Consider the following 19,112-nt stretch of genomic DNA (forward strand, 5'->3'; position numbering starts at 1 on the left):
AAGAGCAATCCCGGTAGCGTGTTGAAGGTACATATTTGTGTCACACTTAATATTTTTAAATATTAAGATTGCTTTTGTTTTGTATTCAGATACATTGCTGGTAAATAAAAGACGGAAGTTAAAAAATAAGATTTGACTAGATAATGTATCATGGGGCGTTCAATGCTCATGTTAGAAATGAACATATGATTTGTTTTTGATTTTGGACATATATTTTGTATACAAGCTGTTGAAAAGCTGTTGTATCTTGTGTTGGGGGGGTCTATTTCTGGTATAATGAATACTATTATGTATGAAATATTTAAATACCTCCCCTACTCAAGGACATTTAGCAGTCAATAAAAGTACATGGACGAGCGTGGAAGTCTTTACCAAAGTTATAGAATTCATTACCAGTGTTTTTGTTTGGATTTAGCATCGGTGAGGGGTATTGTTGGTATTATTATATTTACGCTTTAAAAACATTAAAATATTCCCTGATAGTTTTGTGTGAAATTAAGAACAGGACAATTTTCACGTGTATGAAGCATATCGTCAAATATGTTTCCGACTTTTTTTTTAATTTGTCAAATAAATTGTATACTCTTGAATTCACCACATAAGCTGATGACATGCACTTTTATTCATACATGATGACAACTCTAATTATTCTTCGGACAGTGCTTCTTAGTGTTTTAGCATACATGTTTACCAACAGCGGTGAAAAAAGGTAGATTTAGAACCCAAAAGGGTAGCATTGTGCGCAGGTTTTTAACCATATACATGTATTTTAAGTGCGTATTTTAATATTATATACATGTATATGTAGATAGGGTTTCTGTTTAGTAATTGAGGATATCAACTTTTCAACTAAAATAAAACAAAGACTTAGGCCATATCAACACAGGAAACAAAATTATGCATGCATCTACTGTCAACTGATTGAACGTTTTTTGGAGGAATAAAAGTTTTTTAGCAATTGCCATGGTTCAGTAAAAAAGGTTAAGTGCCAAAATTGAACGAATATGAGAAGTAAAAACTAGTAGTTAATCGTATATACCTTTTCAGTATTAAAAAATGATGTTTACATGCTTAACACAAATCATGCAGTGTTGCAATAAAATTCAAGTTAAAAGTTATTTTTGGTTATCATTGGAGGTAGGTGTGGAATAGCAAAGCTTCTTTTTTTTTCTTGGTAAGGATAATATTTACATGTCTCGTTACTAATGCAATCGCTAGAAATGAGAGTACCAAACTCCCGGATGTTTATATCAAAGAAAAGGTATATTGTAATAAGGAATAAAGGAATCTTTTAAATTAATGATGGAATGGAGGATTATTTTAAAAAATATAGCAACTCTAGAAAAAGTTGCGAGGAAGGGGGTTGATAATTTAAAAAAAAACCCTACATTTGCTGCCGATCGCTGTAAGTTGTAAGCAACTGTAAATTCTATCTGTAAACGTCAGGGGACCCCTTTTTTCTTTTTGTTATTTTCTGAAAGGGCTTAGATTGAAGTTTCAAAATGAAATGATACCAAATATTTGACTGAAACTATCATAGTAAAGTACTGGAAAGGCATAACGTTTGTATGGGGTTGTATGGGAAATAATTGACACTCTTTTCTCGGAAGTGTAATCTTTCATCGTTTGATGTAAAATACATGCTTGACATCCTATAACTCATCAGACTTCAAAAAGCGTTTGTATGCTCCCGATTCAAGTCATACACTAATTTTAAACCCGACGAGATTTTTGGATCACAAAGGCATCCAAAATTGCTATCTATCAAAACAACGAACATATTTGTAGCGGTAGATTTTCGAATAAAAGTGGTAGGCGGAAGACAGAGTAAAAAGTAGTAGACTTCCGCGTAAAGCGGTAGAGTTAACATTTATGGTTATAGTAACACCCCTTCACAGATATTTCATGAATTAGTCTACAATATTATCCAAAATAATGTTCATATCTGCATAACCTACTATCTATTCATTTCCATGGTTCATAATTTTAAAAGATGGATTTCTTATTTAATGCTATTGATAGGTACGAAAGACGAATAGGGCCACATAAATTTTTTTTTATCTCGTAATTACGAGAAAGATCTCGTTATTACGAGTTAATTTCCTCGTTATTACGAGAAAAGATTTACATATAATGGTACGTTTCTGAAAAGACGTGGTCCACCCTTTTAATCTATCTTTTTCTTCCCAGAAACGTTAATTGAATTTTTATTAATTTTTAAATAACAACGGCCATTATTCATTAATTTTTACATAAAATGATCGGATTTGACATTTTATCTTATATGAATAAGTGGAAAGTACTTCATGTAATTCTACTTTTCATCTAATCCCACTCCGAAGTAAAAACCAGGTAGTCCTAGTCGTAAAAACAATTCTATTTGTTACAGATTACTTAAATGACTATAGATATACAGGATTTATCCAAATTGTGTGTTATATGTTCATACACAACCTTAACGTATATCGAAAATAATTGACTTTGTATATTAACATTTTGGAGTCTGAAAACAAATTACATCTATCCTTCTTATTAGTAAATAGTTCAATTTTATTAATCAATCTGTTTTGCTCCTTCTTCTGAAATTTCTTTAAAAATGCTCGGTCCGATTTGTGTATGCTAATAGCGAGAGCTTTTCTCGTAATTAGGAGACAAACATATTTTTATGTGTTCCCTTTTCGTCTTTCGTAGATACTAGAGCCGAATTGCAAAACTTTCTCACATAGAAAAAATGGACCTTGAAAATCAAAGGTCCTTGTTTACAATGTACAATGTAAAGTTTCAGTGTACCTCAAAAGGTGACTAAACAAACGATTTAGATCATTCTTCTTTACTTAATATGTAAAAATGTGTGTATTCGTCTGATTTCGTCAATAAAAAATAAATATTAACATTCCTCAATAAAAATAACGATTGTCGATAATTGCTAACTTCTTTCCGTATATACACATACACATGTAGACATAATAATTTAAAAAAAAAATGTTTTATTTCCGTACATTTACATCCGTTGAGTTTTCTCTCTTCTATTCAGCAAACTGATTTTGACTCATACATGTGCATGTTTACAAACTAAAAGAAATGACCAATACTTAAAACGTTTAAATTCTAAAATGCCTTTAAATCACAGGCGCACGAGGTTAAAAGCATTAAAGTATTCCCTGTACTAGAGTTATAACAAGGGTCGTCCCAGTCTCCATTTAAGATTTCTTTTAATCAAACGTTGTTTAAGACTGCATCACAATTCTAAAACATCTCGAAAGTGTTAATATAGTTTAGATTGCTTGAATACTTTCGATTACACGGTCTTAAATTAAATATCTGTCATCCGAAATTTGATATATAATTAAAGCTTTTTATGTGAATGATGAATCAAAATGCTTCCTTAAAAATATCTTAAAATCGATCCTACACAATACCCCATTAAGTTTCAATTATATATAAATCTTCCCTAACGTTATTGATATTCAAAACATCTCCGTATTTTCCTTGTTAAATACATTTTAAAATCAGATTAAAAACTAAGATTTTTTAAATGTTTATCAAAATAAGTGTCACCTGATGAGATTTCTTTTCAGATCTCTTTCAATGTAACCTGATGAGATCTCTTTGTAGGTCACCTAGTAAGATCTCTTTCAAGGTCACCTTGTGAGATTTCTTTCAAGGTCATTTGATGAAATCTCTTTCAAGGTCACCTGATGAGATCTCTTTCAAGATCACCTGATGAGATCTCTTTTCAGATCTCTTTAAGGTCACATGATAAGATATCTTTGAGGATCACCTGAGTGATATTATGCAATCTGTGTTTGGCCATTGTCGCTTGCCGGTCGTTAACATACTTCCCTCCTTCTCAAATACTACATGTCTTTTGTTAGGGAAAATGCTCTATTTCTCGAATAATGAATACTTCTTTATGAAATATTTCCTTAAAACACTGCTCTGATGTAGTTCCTTTGTTCCAGTAGTCTAAACGCTTATCTGGTATTAGCGAGCTTCTTAATATCAGAACGTTACCAGTGGTTACAGTACTGATACCCTTCAAAGTCGGAGTCTCTCGGATAAATCAACGGAATTCAATGGCAGTGCTTTAGTATGACACATGTCTCAAACACTTCTGTGTGAAAAAATATCAGAGCTCGACCCTAAATGGCCTCGAAACTGGTATTTTTCATACAGAATTTTTTTTATTGTAGGCAATCAAAGAACATGGACGAGCGAGGAATATTAATTATATACCAAAGCTTTTTTTTTTTTAGCTTAAAACGTGAATCTCGAAACTTGCACCAATTCGTATTGCTTTATAAATTCTTTTTCTTTAGGATCTCACATCCAGTTTAATTTTTTTTACGTCTTTATCAACAAATTTTATCTTTTTCCCGCGTAAACATCCAAAAGTGATATCTCATTTGCTTTTCCAATAACCAATCGTATGGCAAAGATCTCACGTCTGTACTTTTGCTTTCTGCAGAAGCCAATGTGTTGTCCCGATTTTGACTGTTAACGCGAGAAATCAACAAGTTTGTTTATGTTGGTATAAAACAGAACTAAACCAGAGTTGATACTTCAAAAAGAATCATTAATAAACTTTTTAAAGAAATACGAATCGGTGCATATGTCTTGTTAATTCTTGAGAAATGAGCTGATGAAGCGAAGATGGTACCCAAGATGGCGTTATCCCGTGTAATTTTTCCTCCGAGGTAGCCTACACATTTTTTTATCGATTTTTATTTTTGTGGTTTGATCGATAAAAAAATAGTCCACGCGAAATCAACATCACACATAGGTACAAAAAAGACTTCAAAGAATGGTAAAAAAAAATATATATATATATATATATATATCAATTTTAAAGCTTTAAATTGAAGTTAAATTTAAATTGGCTTAACAATTCAATTAAAAGCAGTTTTTAGAATTTAAAGAAATACATATATTCATACCCGCACATGAAGTAGTCTTAATGAATCTTTATCATTATATCTCATATAATATAGAGGGAAACTACGAAGTGGGTATAAATATTTTGATGTTACTTGATTAATACGTATGTCACGAAAGCCGTCGTGACTGTTCAGTCCAACACAACAAGATTCGAATCCTATTTACATTTTTTTATATAAAATAAAATCAAACAAATATATATAATTTATACATAGCAAGAACAATAAAATGTTTAAGTTTTCTGTTGTCCCAAGTCTCCTTCACGGGCATGTTGAATAGGAGTGGGTAGATATGGCATGGCGTGAGACAGTGGCGGACAGGTATAACCACGGCGATGGACTGCAAGAAACTGGATAGGGACCTTATTAAATTAAACAAATAAACATATTTTGAGTTACATGATTAATATACCTTACATAAACATAGGCTAAGTCGCACGGACTTCAATATAACATTATGGCAACAACAGCACGCCATACAATAGCAGTTCTACCTCGTAAAACCAGTATATCAAAAGTAACAAAAAATACTTAATATAAACTCCACAGTAATGTAAAAAGACTGAGCCGTAGTTAAATTACAAAAGTATAAAATAGTTTAACTTACCCCTAATAGGAGAAAGGGTTACTCAAAACCTTAGCTGCTCATACCTGTCATGTAGAAAACGTGGTCACTGTCTGCTAGGTCTGCAATGCGGCAGTTTAAATAAAGTAATCAAACAATAGAAAAGAGCTGACCAATACGTACTGTAGCTGACACCGTGTCCAGAGAGGTACACTACGGGTAAAAAAACTAGTTACACAGGAACGTTAAAGAAGGTCCCTACAGGATACTTATATGTAAAGAAAACAAATATAATACCGGTAGATACTGAATTGTGACAACGTACATGTAATCAAATTTGCTGAGCAGCCCTCAGGCTTTACAGGTCTTGATCATATGCCACACTATAAGATTATTTTCAGTGAAAATCATGTAAACATTTTAAAATTAAGCTTATTTATTGATTGAGAAAAACCTGACAATAACTCGAACTACAACTTTTTCTTGTTATTCTTCTTAATTAGCAGAAGATGAAAAGGTGTATTATTTGCACCAGTTTGCTGTACAGTCTAAAGAGCAGCTACTTTCTTTCTTTTTTTTAATTTTTAATTCATATTTCGAAATTTTTCAATTTATGAATGTGTTAAAGAAAGCGGTAGAGAAAATAAATGATCCTTCGACAAGCTTCACATTGCAACATTTTTAGCTAACCTGAGCTAAAAGCTCAAGTGAGCTTTTTTGATCACCTTTCGTCCGTCTGTCCGTCTGTCTGTCCGTCCGTCTGCAAACTTTTTTACATTTTAAACTTCTTTTCTAAAACCACTTGGCCAATTTCAACTAAATTTGGCACAAAGCATCCCTATAGAAAGGTGATTATAAATTGCAGAAATGAAAGACTGATCTTTATTTAAAACGGAGAAACCTCGAAATTGTAGAAAAACGGGGGTGTATTTTAAAAAATCTTCTCAAGAACTACAGAGTCAAATTCAACGTAATTTTGCATAAATAATACTTATAGAAAGGAAACTATAAATTGCAAAAATTATCTGCGAATTGTGTTTCAAATTTGAGTAATTTACGATAGATAATCGCGGTCAATCAGTTTATAACTTCGGGTTCGGTATTTCATATCGAATCGAAAGTGCTTTGTATAAAGCAGCCATGTTTGAATGTTGACGCATGACAAACGGGTCAAACTGACAAAGATGAATTTGCTTGTTGTGCAACAGTTTACGTGCGAAGTGATACTTGAAACATGCTAAATATATTTGTGCCGATTTTGTTAAGTGAATTGAGGTTAAATCTTTCAATGCGTTGACATTTTTTACTCGTGACCATGGTTTTACGTTGTTTTGAATTTCGTTTATTCTTTTTAACTTGAGGGAAAATATCGCTTGTATTTTGAATTTTTACGTATCGAATCAAATATAGACTTCGGTAAATCAGACAGTTAGTTGTTTACCTGCGCAAGATGAGCAAAACCTGACAACATATTCTATTATAAATATTATACATTCTATTGGTAATTCTGTACGATCTCTACGTTATGGTTGATTATAATGCAACGTGTTTTGTTAAGATGCTCTGCATTTTCAGTCTAAACGGAGATTGTTTTTGCTGCTAGATATATATATAGTTTCTTCTGTTTTAATTCCTTACAATTTTCTCTTTACTACAATGTATTACCATATTCAGCTGTGTCAGGTTTCAAATTATAAGCAAGATACAGTGCTTTGCTCACAGAACAGAGGCCATGCTTTTGTTCATTCTGAATAGGAAATATCAAATTTAAGGTTCTTAAGTTGAATGTAATTAACTCTTGTGAACAAAAAAATGACTTAAACCAAGAAGAATTGTGAGTTCTGTATCTTGCTTATAATTTTACGATTGACGCTGAAATTTAAATTCATTACTAGAAATATCTCACTAAACGTTAAATACTTGTACAGAAAAAATAAAATGATGATTTGCTGTGACAACTTTTTGGAGCCCCCTCCTTATACAATGAATCTACACCGACTTTGTTGGTTTTTCAGACGCAATTAAATAAAAACGACCTCTTTAAATTATTACTGTTACGGGGATAAATGTATTATCGCTATTCTTAAGATAAAATTACAGCGGAAAATCAACTTGATTTGTAGCCATTTGTTAACGTTGATATTGAATAAAGATGAAAATAAAGTGTGGGCCTTAGTAAAATAGCGCGACATGCCTGTCAATACATTGCAGTCTGAGGCTCATTGAGAGGGGGGGGGGGGTTAGACCTTATCCGAAATCTTGAAATCTTGACAAGCAATAAAAGAAAAAGATTTTTAGTACGGCTATGTATAACTTTGCAAAAAAAGTGTGGGGGGGGGGGACCCCCCCCCCCCCACCCCTTCCATCCAGTTCCGACGCCTATGCATTGATTATACATGTAATAGCTCTTTAACATATCACATGACAACATTTTTCGATCAAGTGAGTAAGGTTATAAAACGTCGCACGAGTTCTCGCCTGGTAAACAACAATCATTTATAATGCAGAAGACCAATTAAATTTTTGAATGTTTCAATTTGAGCGCCTAGAGGTACAATTTCCTTCTTTCACATATAGGAATTTTTAAAAATAAAATACAATAACTAGCTAGTACAATGTAGTTGAAGATGAAAATGTACCTAAAGGCATATTCTCATATATAATTTGATCGTTTTATAAAGTGAGGGGGCAGAACTAAAATAAAGGGAATTGGAAGTTAACAGTGTACCCCTACTAAAAATTTAATTTTATATCTTTCATAGATCTTATTTTTGGCAAAAATGGTATTTCATAAAGGTACAATGTCAAAGATTAAGTGTAGGAAAATAAGTGTAAAATTTGGATACAGTTTATTCTATGGTATTCTTTTTTTTTCTACCGAGGGGGATAATGGCACAATACCCTTTGAACACCAATATAAAGCCATTGTTGCTCAGGTGAGCGATGTGGCCCCATGGGCCTCTTGTTGTTTAAAGTTTGCTTTTTAAAATCTCATTCTTTTGTCCCTAATAAAAGAACTGATCAAACATACTTCTGCTCCCCCCCCCTTCCACCTGGCAATTTTATGTATTATAAGGAGAGGGTGAATTTATATTAGGATCCATTTCCAAAGCTAGGGAAGTCATGTAACCTAAGGAACAAGAAAGGCTTTCTACGGTCAACAAAGACCATAATTGTCACGGGATATTAGGGATGAGGGGGGGGGGGGGGGTGGTCAACATATTTTCTACCAGATTTTCCTTGTAATTTGAGACACGAGATTTTTAGCCATTGTCCGTCATTAAGTAGAGAAAAATCCTCAAATATATCAGCTTTAAAATTTGATTGTTTTTTATAACTTTATCTGGACCTCTTCTGCTCTATGAAATTAATATACATATGGTCTAAAAATGGCCACAGCCACCCAGCCCTCTTAATATTTAATGATTTTTTTATGAGGGTATAGAAAATTGTTTTTTAATACTTTAAATAGATAAAACGTTAAACGTTTGTTTTTTATTTCATCATAGGACAATAAAATGGACAAGGATTTCTACATTCTTCTCATTATGGTTTTGCTGCAATATCAGGTATATATATGTGAATGATATTGTCGTAAAATATCGTTACCTTGCAATGTCTTTGGTGTACACGCAAGTTTCTGTAATTATTTATAGATGTGTGAATGTGGAAATCGATACTGTCAAGAAGCCGTCGACAGTTTAGAAATTGTTACATCTTGTCCCACTTCTAAGATAGATTGGGAAATTGCTGCCGGCAAGAAGAACTGTGAAAAAAAAGCATCCAGGCAAAATTGTGATTCTCTTGAAAGATTTAAGTACCACTGTGTTATCAACGGATTTAGAAATGAATTGGTGGAAGTGTGTGCACCTTCAAGAATAATTTTCGGTAAAATGAAAAATGAGTTACAGAGAAAATACAAGTTCATGTATGTTCATTTAGTTTATAATTTCGGTTTGTTAATAGGTAATCGTTTTACGTTATGTTTATTATTCAACGTTTTTCAGGACATTGTACAGAGTTTAATGTTCATGGTGGAGTAATCCAAGATCAAATGTCGACTCCCTGCAACGATGCGTTTCCCAAATGTGACTTGATCTACAACTCATCGGATGCGTACAAATGTATGATCACAGATGTTTTTATGTCATAAGATACTTCGGCCAAAATTTAAAAGTTAGTTCATAGATTTGTTCCTGATCGGCAACTACTATGTTTTATTTTCTTTAGAGAAAATTTTAAAATAAAAAATAGAATAAGACTGGTAACAAGTTATGCATTCATACATTTGGAACATGAACCAAGAATCAAATCCTTTCGAAATATAAAATTTATGAATTATATATAAGAAAATACATATCTTTAATAGTACCTTCATATTATTGCAAATTACAGATCCTGATTGTTATATGCTAGTAACAAATGATGAGGTTTTATTGACAATACCAAAATATACAACAACATCATCGGCATTTAAAAGAATAACATCTGATAAACAAGCCTTTGTGTAAGATAACATAAAGATAAAGTTGGTTATTTTGAACTATTTTGTTAGTAATGCAAAAATATTTTGTTTCAGTTTTAAAGTTATAGATTTTAGTTAAACTATCTTTATAAAGAAACATGACAAAAAGGTTAAAATAGAATAACATTGCTATTTTAAAATTCTAGAAAAACACTGGTTATTATAGCAGCTGTTCTAGTGGTCTTGATCCTGATTATGATAATAATCGTAGCATTAGGAAGTAAGTATATTACGCATTTATTTTTGGGAGTTGATTTTAATCAACTCTCCTATGCAGTTACTCAGACAAACCGAAAGTGAAACAGTGTTTGGACCTCATCACAAATCATTGCTTCTGGCAAGACTTAGTTCTTGAAAATAATTGATGAATTCTATGTAATGTATGCTAAAGCATTGTTTTTCATAGAAACTTATTTAAAAATACCTTGAAAAAAGTCAGATTTGAAATTGTACGAACAATTTAAATATTTTTTGTAGTCGTATGTATTCCTACGCCAGAGTTCAATATAGTCTCGTTTAACTCGACGCTCGGCTGTCTCCGTAAATCCTTGTCGGAGATTTACGGTGTCAGCGAATGTTTGGTTGAACGAGACAAGAGTTAAATATTGCTTGAATCCATACAATTTTCGAAAAATATTTCTACCACTGATACATAGTTTGATAGAACTAATTTTATCTTCAAATATTATTTAACATTATTCATATGGGATTGACATTCTTGTCGAAAAAGTCCAAAAATTCATATTATAGAAATGTGCGTAATTCAAATTAGAAAATACATGTACATGTCATGCAGAATAACATATCATTTATTTTAAAATAAATAAACATCGACAAAATTAACTCCCGTCAGTTCTTCAGTACTTTGATTGTTAAATGAATTCAATAATGTTCCAGGCTATACAAGTATGCCCTACGCAATTTATAAATGCTTTGCAAACTTCGAAATGCTTTTATAGATAAACGCGAAACTTCTTTTTAGTTCTCAAATACAACTTGAGCAACTGTTTGATAATTCATTTATTCCCATAATTATAATTTAAATTTTTACCAGTAAATAAACAACATCAGACATTTTATCAACAAAATGACAAACCTGATTATAACCCGAGTTGTACTGTAATATAAACAAGCTATGAGTCTTGTTAAATTATTTAAACATTTCAACTAATGGCGTGTTAAAACTACAATTTTTCTTTACAAAATGCGTAAATTGAATAATATTTATTATTTTGATTCCTCTAAATAAAAGAATAACGGAGAATTTGGAAGAAAGGCAATCAAGGACCATTAAGCAAAAAATATCAACTTTTTTTCTTATATATGTACATGTATTTAATTGAACCAATTGTTTATTTTAGAATTGCTCCCAGGATGCTCGTTTACAAGTCAGTCTACAGTAACTGGTTATCAAATCATATTAGCAGATATTAAGAGAAATGTTCTGCCATAGAAAGACACATTTATCTAATGCTTATTTATTATACTATTTGATCTACGGAAAATGGTCCAGCTGTTATACCTGTTGGTAGCAAAGCGTCATGCTCTTTTGTAAATAAGTTGCTCAATATTATATTTTCCTTTTAGAATTTATTTACATAAGTGATATAAACTCTTTTTATGAAGAAAAATAAACTGGAGTAGTATGGTTACATTTAGTTATTTTAAAAACTGCAAAACTTGCATAATACTTCTATTTATTCATTTAGCGGGCACGTAGCATCGTTTTTGAAAATTGTGGGGGGGGGGGGGAGACTTATCTAAAAGATCTTGACAAGCAAAAAAAAAAACCACTTTCCTAAATCTTCAAAATCCTAATCAGGGGAGGGGGGGGGGGGGGGGCTGGCATAGTTAACTTTCCTTATTTCCATTCCAGTTTTTTACATACTTAAAAAAAGTGAGGGGGGGCAACTCCATGATAATTCACATTTTTAAATGTAAATTTAAGAGAAAAAGCCCCCCCCCCCGCCTGATGCTACGTGCCTGTTTAGAGAGGCTTACAGTTATGTTGGAGAGTGGGTTTAACTGGGTAATTCATTAGATAAATATAAGTCATAACAGATTTCAAAGGCGGACTGGTATAATCAACTGAAAATATTGAAAGTTTAGATTTGGTAGAGACCGTAGTTCTCACAAGTGGCTGAGTCAAATAAATTTTAGTAGTTCACTCGTCCAAATAATTTAATCAATAATTCAAGAAAATGCCGTATACATCTTATCAATTGCATTAGTTTTTTTTTTATATTTTGCAGACATTATCGGAAAATATTGGGTCTAGTGTCCTTCTTCTACATTATTACATGAAACATAAGACAAGCAAATGCAAAATCTATATGAATTGTAATAGGGAAAAAACGATTTGAATTAACCTTCTTTATGCATCATTATACCGGTGAGAGACATGGATTTTTAAGACATCTATAATTAATGGAAGTCGATCAAGTGTGCACAATATTTAAGACATATTCATTCATAGCATATGAATGTCTGGATTTTTTTTTCGGTGAAATCAAAATGTGAAGATAAATGATACAATAATTGATGTCCTGCTTTTTCTCTCTTTTATTATCATTTTATATATTTATGACGCGGTGTAATTTGTATCTTCTCATTATTTTTATTGTTAATGTGTATTTGAACTTCAGTGAAAACTTTAATTAAAGCTTAGCGGTAATGGGTAACTATGAAACACTAAGCTAGATTTGAAATATTATAATTATTATTTTTACATTATCTCAATGTGATATGTGAGGAATATAAGAAATCTGATATTTGAATACAAATCATGTATATGAATATGCTTTCGGTAAATTTCTACCTTCTACCACGATTTTGATAATTTCCATACGTTAATGTAAAAAATTGGCGCGTCCTTATTGGAGTCAATAGTTTGACTCGTTTTTATTTTGATAATTTAGAAATTATCAATGATTTCTTGGACCAATTATAGTGAGTCTCGTTCTGCTATAATTGAATAAAAATGAATAGAATCGGTGGTCTTCAGTTCAAAAGAACATATATACAGCTAATGAAATTGAATTGCTTGACATAACTCGTTTACATATCATGTGACATCGTTTATAGCCAAATTTCTCACCAGTCGGGAGAAAACTATACAATGTAATAGAAATAAAAACTGTTGAATACAACTTAACAAATTTCTATGAATGAAAAACAATAGCATATGCATTCACTTTAAACACGCTTACCGGAGTCTTGGAGTCTTCCTATTCATTGTCGAAGTCTCTCATCAGTATAGTTAGTGGGGAAGCTGTTTTGTTTTGTTTACTGTGGATTTTGCTTGAGCCATAAGGAAATCAAAATACTTTTCTAATTTTATCCATATCAAGTACATAGTTTCTGCTATGTGTTGGTTGAAATTCTTTTATTTTAATAATCTAATTATCATACAAATAGAGCAAATTTAAAAGAGAATATTTCATTTGTAGACTAATACAAGGAAATTGAATGCATGAAATTTGGTTATTAGTACCTCAAGAAATGATAGAAGTTAAATAAAACTTATTTCTTCAATAGATAAGCATAATTTAGATTCAAGGAAATTGTGTATATTTAAAACACACCCACACATTTTAAGTGAGCTTAATCAAATATGAAAATGGATTTGAATCAATAAAACAGTATCAATAGAATAAGAAGCTACATTCTTATAAAAAATGATGGCATTTTCTTGCATGATAAAGTCACACCACGTCTCTCAGGATTTGTATAAATTACATGGCATAAATCAAGTACCTATAAACTTACGTTGGTTTGCTCCAGTTTAATTCAATTTTATTAATAATAAATTTTCGGGCATATTGTAAGACTTTTTAGGGGGTGGTTAATAATATTTATTCATAATATTTCAATGTGATTTTATTGTTTTTTATCTATTATTATTGTAAAAGTTCTTTCTTCTTAACAATGTACTTTAGCTGGTCAAGATGTACTCATAATTATTTTATACAGCTTATATTAATGACCCTGCCTCTAATGGGCTTCGTCGTGTCATAGAGGGCCCACATTGTGACGTGTAGTAGCCAACATTCTGAACGTTGTTATTTCATTTTCATTTTGAAAAAATAAAAAAATCTTCTAAAACTTGAATATGTAATTCCTACTAGTGCAAGTTAAGTAAATCATTTGTGTGTATGAATAAATAAATACATTAATACATAACTTGAATGTTATTGTTTCAATACGACATTGATATTTGAATATATATAATTCTTTAAAAATATCATTGAATTATTATGAATTATAGAAAAAGATTTTTGGAAATCTAAATGTGATGTGTTAATTTTTGCCAGCAAATAAAAGATGATATTAGATTGATCTCTTAAAGGGACTTAGATACGATTTGAGCTCCAAATTTTCAAATTTTATTATTCTATTTTTAATGTCTAGAATGGTAAAAATGGGTATTGTAAATGATTCCTCAAAATTTGATAATCAAATGTCGAGTTACAATCAAGATACAGAGTTTGAAATTCTTTGTTTTGTAAACAAAGCTTAGGTCTTAATATTGTTTATATGTGTGTTGTATCAATATAAGTTTCAATTGAATGGTGCTTTCTTTGTTGATAATATTGTTTATGAACACAGGTAATTCAGTTGATTCAGTTAATCTTGTTTGCCACCAGTGTTTATTTGTCAAATAAATGGTAATTTCTTACCTTACATTATATGTAAACAATTATAAGACTAGAGCTCTGTTTACTTAACAATGTGTTCTTACCTATGTATCTCGCTTGTAGCTTGACTTCTTACATTCAAATTTTGGTCAATCACTAAAAATGCACAAGTAAACCGTTTTGAACATTAAAAAAAAATCATCACAAATCGTGTCCAAGTCCCTTTAAATGAGACTTTATATTAGATATAATATACACTGTACATTTGTCCTTTATGTAACTTTAACCCTTCTGTCTTCACTCAATCAAATGTCATCTATACTATCTATTGTATATCTACATATGTTAAGGGATGATGCAGCTATAAAAAATGTTCAAAATTTGTGAAGTTTTTAAATTTACTCATACAAGTGATGACTCAAGGTCAGGGATAAATAAATAAGATCATAGACTATTCACAGAAAAATCGTTTAAATAGAAAAAATGTCCTTGTCAAGAAATTCCATATTAGTTATCACACAAAATTTCATGTTCGTTAAACGAACGTTGGTCAGTAAAAATTCCAGTACCAACTGCATCCCATTTCTTGTGACTGTAATAAAAGTATTCCTGGTCGTTTTGTAGACGAGTTGTACTCTTCATTGGAAGATATTTTAATGAAATTTGCTTTCTATACCTGTTAAAAATAGATATGACAATGATTGTTTATTATGCACAGGCAAAAGTTAATGAATGAAACTTTTCCAAGAAGTCAAGAATTGAGAAGAGATGAATTAGATTTAATCAAGTTTGGCATGTTGTATTTTATTTGGTTCTTTTTTTTTTACTTACGGTTTAAACAACATAATTCATGAAAGGAGGTGTTGATTTGTTTATTTGTTAGTTTTTCTCAAAGGAATTAATCGTTTTTGGTGTGGTTTTTCCGGGTTTCGGTTTTCCACTAATCTGTATATTAAGTTTGATTACTTTTTGTTTGATTTTAGTTATATATACTAGTATATTGATAATATGTTTATTGATAACACCTATTCACACTGGTGTTGAAGAAAAAGTAAACCATACCAAATACCTTTTCAAATCATAAAAAAAAATGGGACTTTTTTAGAAACACTATTTCTGCAAAATAAGACATACGACAAATCATATTTTATTGCTGTATAGTTTAATATTTATCTATTTAACTGTTGTAAAAATACTCCTTTTACAGAGATTTTGGAGAATTCTTGCATTCAGATGTGAAGTACATTTTAAACTACCTGTATATAGTGCTTTGTTCGTCTTATTTTACGGGGTTTTTTTTATCATGTCGCAGCTTTTGGATGAGTAATGAGAAGCAATCAACCGTCTTGCAATACTAGCAATGTGTTTTTGAATTTATAGTTTCGAAAATAATTGTACAAATGAAATCTATTTTAAAAGAAAAGGAGCATACATTAACAACCTTCAAAAGATAATTGAATGGTATTTTTCAAAATACAGATAAAACTGCATTTTTAGAAGAAACACTTGACATTTTGATTTTGCTTACTTTCAAACTGTCTGTTTAATATGTCGCCCTATTTATTCTCATCAGTCTGATTTGAAATGGTGGTATTAATGCTAACCTTTGAACTTTGCGGTATAAATAATGTTTACCTTTGATCTATGTAGTGCTGTTCATCCTCATACTTTGACCTTCATCATGGTGTTCAATGGCACGGACTCGGTGTCACGTAGCAGACGACAGGCGTATTTAGAGGAGGGGCTCCCCATTATACCGTGGAAAACCTAGATCTGATGTTCATTGGCTCCAAATTATTCTACCTGCACCGAGGATAAAACAAAATCGCCATTAATCTTACAGATGTCACCACCACATCCACCCCTCCTACCACAGAGAGTCCACATGCGTAATTTGAACTTTACAGACACAAATCGTTTTGCAATTTGTTAAAATCTATTGATTTCTCAAAATTTGTTTATATAACAATTAATACTTTTCCACTTATCACATAATTAATAATTTGAGTAAAAAAAAGTTCAATTTCACCGCAGGCTATTGCAATTTGTTTAAATCTAGCAATTTCACAAAAATTGTGCTAAAATTGGATTAATACATTTCCACTCGACACATCATCAATCATTTGGCTGAAAACAAGTTTTCAACAATCTTATATCCATCTGATTTGCTATCTTTCAGTTAAGACGCTGATCAATATAACCTTTGTACTGAAGAATCTGACATATACTAATCAGCTGGCAAACACGGAATCCCAAGAGTTCAAATCACTAGCTGCAGTTATGTACGTCCAACTTTTAAATTTTCGAATAAAATTAAGAAAGACATGTTAAATTGTTGAATTGTACCCCAAGTGATTTCTATGCAATTTGCAATACCACTTTTTAGGGGTTTTTTTTCAGTTAACTGACCTATACTCTACTAGAGACAGATTTAAATACATCTATGAACTATGCCAGGTTATGGCTTTTGTGTAAGTGTTGCAACTTTAAATTTGTCGCTTCATATCTTTAATGTCTATACATATAATGTTTACCAAATTCTATTCATTTTTTATACTTTAATAATAATATCGCACTATTTTTTTTAAGCCGAGAGGTTGGGAAGGATAAGATCAACTTCATCCTACAATTCAAGGGTGCTCAATATCCCACATTACAAGAATTTATATATGGAATTCTAATCGAAAACGCTCCTAGAGCGATTGTAAATGGAGAAATCTCCATCATCGTGGGTCCCCTGGCTATGTTTGTTGATTCTTTGGCCATCAACTAGGCTACTGTCACCTATTCTTTGCCACCAGGTAAGTAGAGCGCTGTAGACTATAAAAATTGATAGATTTTTTGTAGAGACATTTGCTTCGCTTTTAATTATCTTTTTGTTGTACATGAGGCCTACGTCATAGTAAAATTTTCATATCATGAGAAAATGTTACTATATTTATGAATCCATGAATGGAGCAAATAGGGGACGTTATTGGTTAAAACAATATCTAAGTTTTGAAATCAAGATACAAGAGTAATAAATAGTTAAAACAATATCTTAATTTTAAAACCAAGATATAAGAAAAATAAATGGTTAAAACAATATCTAAATTTTGAAATCATGAAATAAGAATAAATATCTTTCGAACAATATTGAAGCAAACTTAGAACCGTTCATAATAGGGGATGCTGTTATTTTAATAGAGTCCACCACGCCCAGTTCTCGCTGACCGCGGCGCCCCTCGTGACTGACCCTTGTAAAGACGCACCAGACAACGCATATCTCCCCGTTCCCGGAAAATGTCATTAGTTCTATAAATGTTCTTTTGGAATTTCCTACATGTTTGAATGTCCAGGAAACACTGTATTTTTCAAGGACAGAAACCAATGTGATAACAACGATGGCACAATTAAATGTTAAATGTTAATCATTAGAACAAGTGTTCTTGGTTGAGAAATCCATTCTCATGGACTCATTTTTTAGTATTTATTCAATTTTCATGTTGACGTCATCGCATCATGTTTTTTTTGTCATAATAATTGGTTTTATTTTGTTAACGTCTGCTTATAAGTGCCGACGTGTGCTTTTAAATTGGCTTTATATACAATTGTATATATGTATTGCACAAACTCGTGCTATTTTTGTTATGACTCAAATATTCTCATGTTTTACGTCAGATTCCTTTACATATTGGACACAAATAAATCAAGATACATTTAACGCTGTTGATCTTGTTCATTCTAAGCGTTGATTTAGAGTTTTCTGTAAGTTCAATATGGAATTTTTGGCGGAGTGATCTGTGTCATAACTGAGAGTTATTTTAAGATTCAGAAGGAAAGAATACATTTTTTAAAGGCATCTCTTTGTATGAAAAGCATAACCATTGCAAAATCTATTAATTGCCAGCCATTAAAATCTTATTCCCAAGAGCAATCCCAGTAGCATGTTGAAGGTATGTGTTACACTTAATATTTTTAAATATTAAGATTGCTTTTGTTTTGTATTCACATACATTGCTTGTGAATAAAAGACGGAAGTTAAAACAAATGAAACACTGTAATCCGATAACCCTTCACATGTGGTCATCAACTCAGTGAAATCGAAAATTAAAACTATATATGAGGTTGTATTATAATTAAATATTAAACTAGAAATTTAACATAACGGAAAACCGAAACTCATGCTTTCAGTTTCCTTTTTTTGGAAACCAACCCAAAGGTACAATCAACAAATGCTTGGTATCTAAATTAAAAAAACGAACAATGCTAAAATAATGCTTTGTGTTAGTTTTTAATATAAAGTTCAAGTGGTTCAAGTTCTCTTTTCATTAAATGTTGTTTAATAGTGCAACACGTCCTCAAAATTTCTATAACATCTTATAGGTTTTATATATTATAGATTGCCTAAACACCATAGTTAAGGTGGCTCTATACACCCACAGTTTTTTCCGATTTTCAATAGAAGA

At 31.3% G+C, this 19,112-nt stretch overlaps 2 protein-coding genes and 1 long non-coding RNA gene across 4 annotated transcripts in view; 2 read left to right on the plus strand and 1 right to left on the minus strand.

Moving 5' to 3' along the window:
* LOC105340797 (neurogenic locus notch homolog protein 1) overlaps nucleotides 1-19,112 on the plus strand; it is a 66,157-nt gene that overhangs the window by 29,902 nt on the left and 17,143 nt on the right. Inside the window, exon 65 of one of the 2 annotated variants that reach the window (XR_010708401.1) lies at nucleotides 17,065-17,135. The exons of the other annotated variant lie outside the window; for it this stretch is intronic. The gene's annotated coding sequence lies outside the window, so the exon portion shown is untranslated. The remainder of the gene's footprint in view (nucleotides 1-17,064; nucleotides 17,136-19,112) is intronic. 2 annotated transcript variants of the gene reach the window in all.
* On the plus strand, nucleotides 286-11,670 carry LOC117689730 (uncharacterized). The gene is made up of 7 exons (XM_034471468.2): nucleotides 286-420; nucleotides 9,012-9,071; nucleotides 9,159-9,390; nucleotides 9,510-9,626; nucleotides 9,898-10,009; nucleotides 10,174-10,247; nucleotides 11,389-11,670. The coding sequence occupies exons 1-7, from the start codon at nucleotides 349-351 to the stop codon at nucleotides 11,478-11,480; spliced, it is 759 nt and encodes a 252-aa protein (XP_034327359.2). The 5' UTR covers nucleotides 286-348; the 3' UTR covers nucleotides 11,481-11,670.
* On the minus strand, nucleotides 5,094-5,724 carry LOC136271100 (uncharacterized). Its single transcript, XR_010708928.1, has 2 exons — nucleotides 5,545-5,724; nucleotides 5,094-5,299 (listed from the first exon to the last, which is right to left on the minus strand). It is a non-coding gene; the product is annotated as an uncharacterized lncRNA (long non-coding RNA).

This window comes from Magallana gigas, chromosome 8, assembly GCF_963853765.1.
Source record: "Magallana gigas chromosome 8, xbMagGiga1.1, whole genome shotgun sequence".
Lineage (NCBI taxonomy): Eukaryota > Metazoa > Mollusca > Bivalvia > Ostreida > Ostreidae > Magallana > Magallana gigas.

What these genes read in the sequence shown, in the direction of transcription:
- LOC117689730 (XM_034471468.2), top strand. Translation starts at nt 349, where the DNA reads ATGGACGAGCGTGGAAGTCTTTACCAAAGTTATAGAATTCATTACCAG. An exon ending in TTTGTTTGGATTTAGCATCG is followed by an intron (nt 421 to 9,011) that starts GTGAGGGGTATT and finishes ATTTCATCATAG; the next exon opens with GACAATAAAATGGACAAGGA. An exon ending in ACCTTCAAGAATAATTTTCG is followed by an intron (nt 9,391 to 9,509) that starts GTAAAATGAAAA and finishes AACGTTTTTCAG; the next exon opens with GACATTGTACAGAGTTTAAT.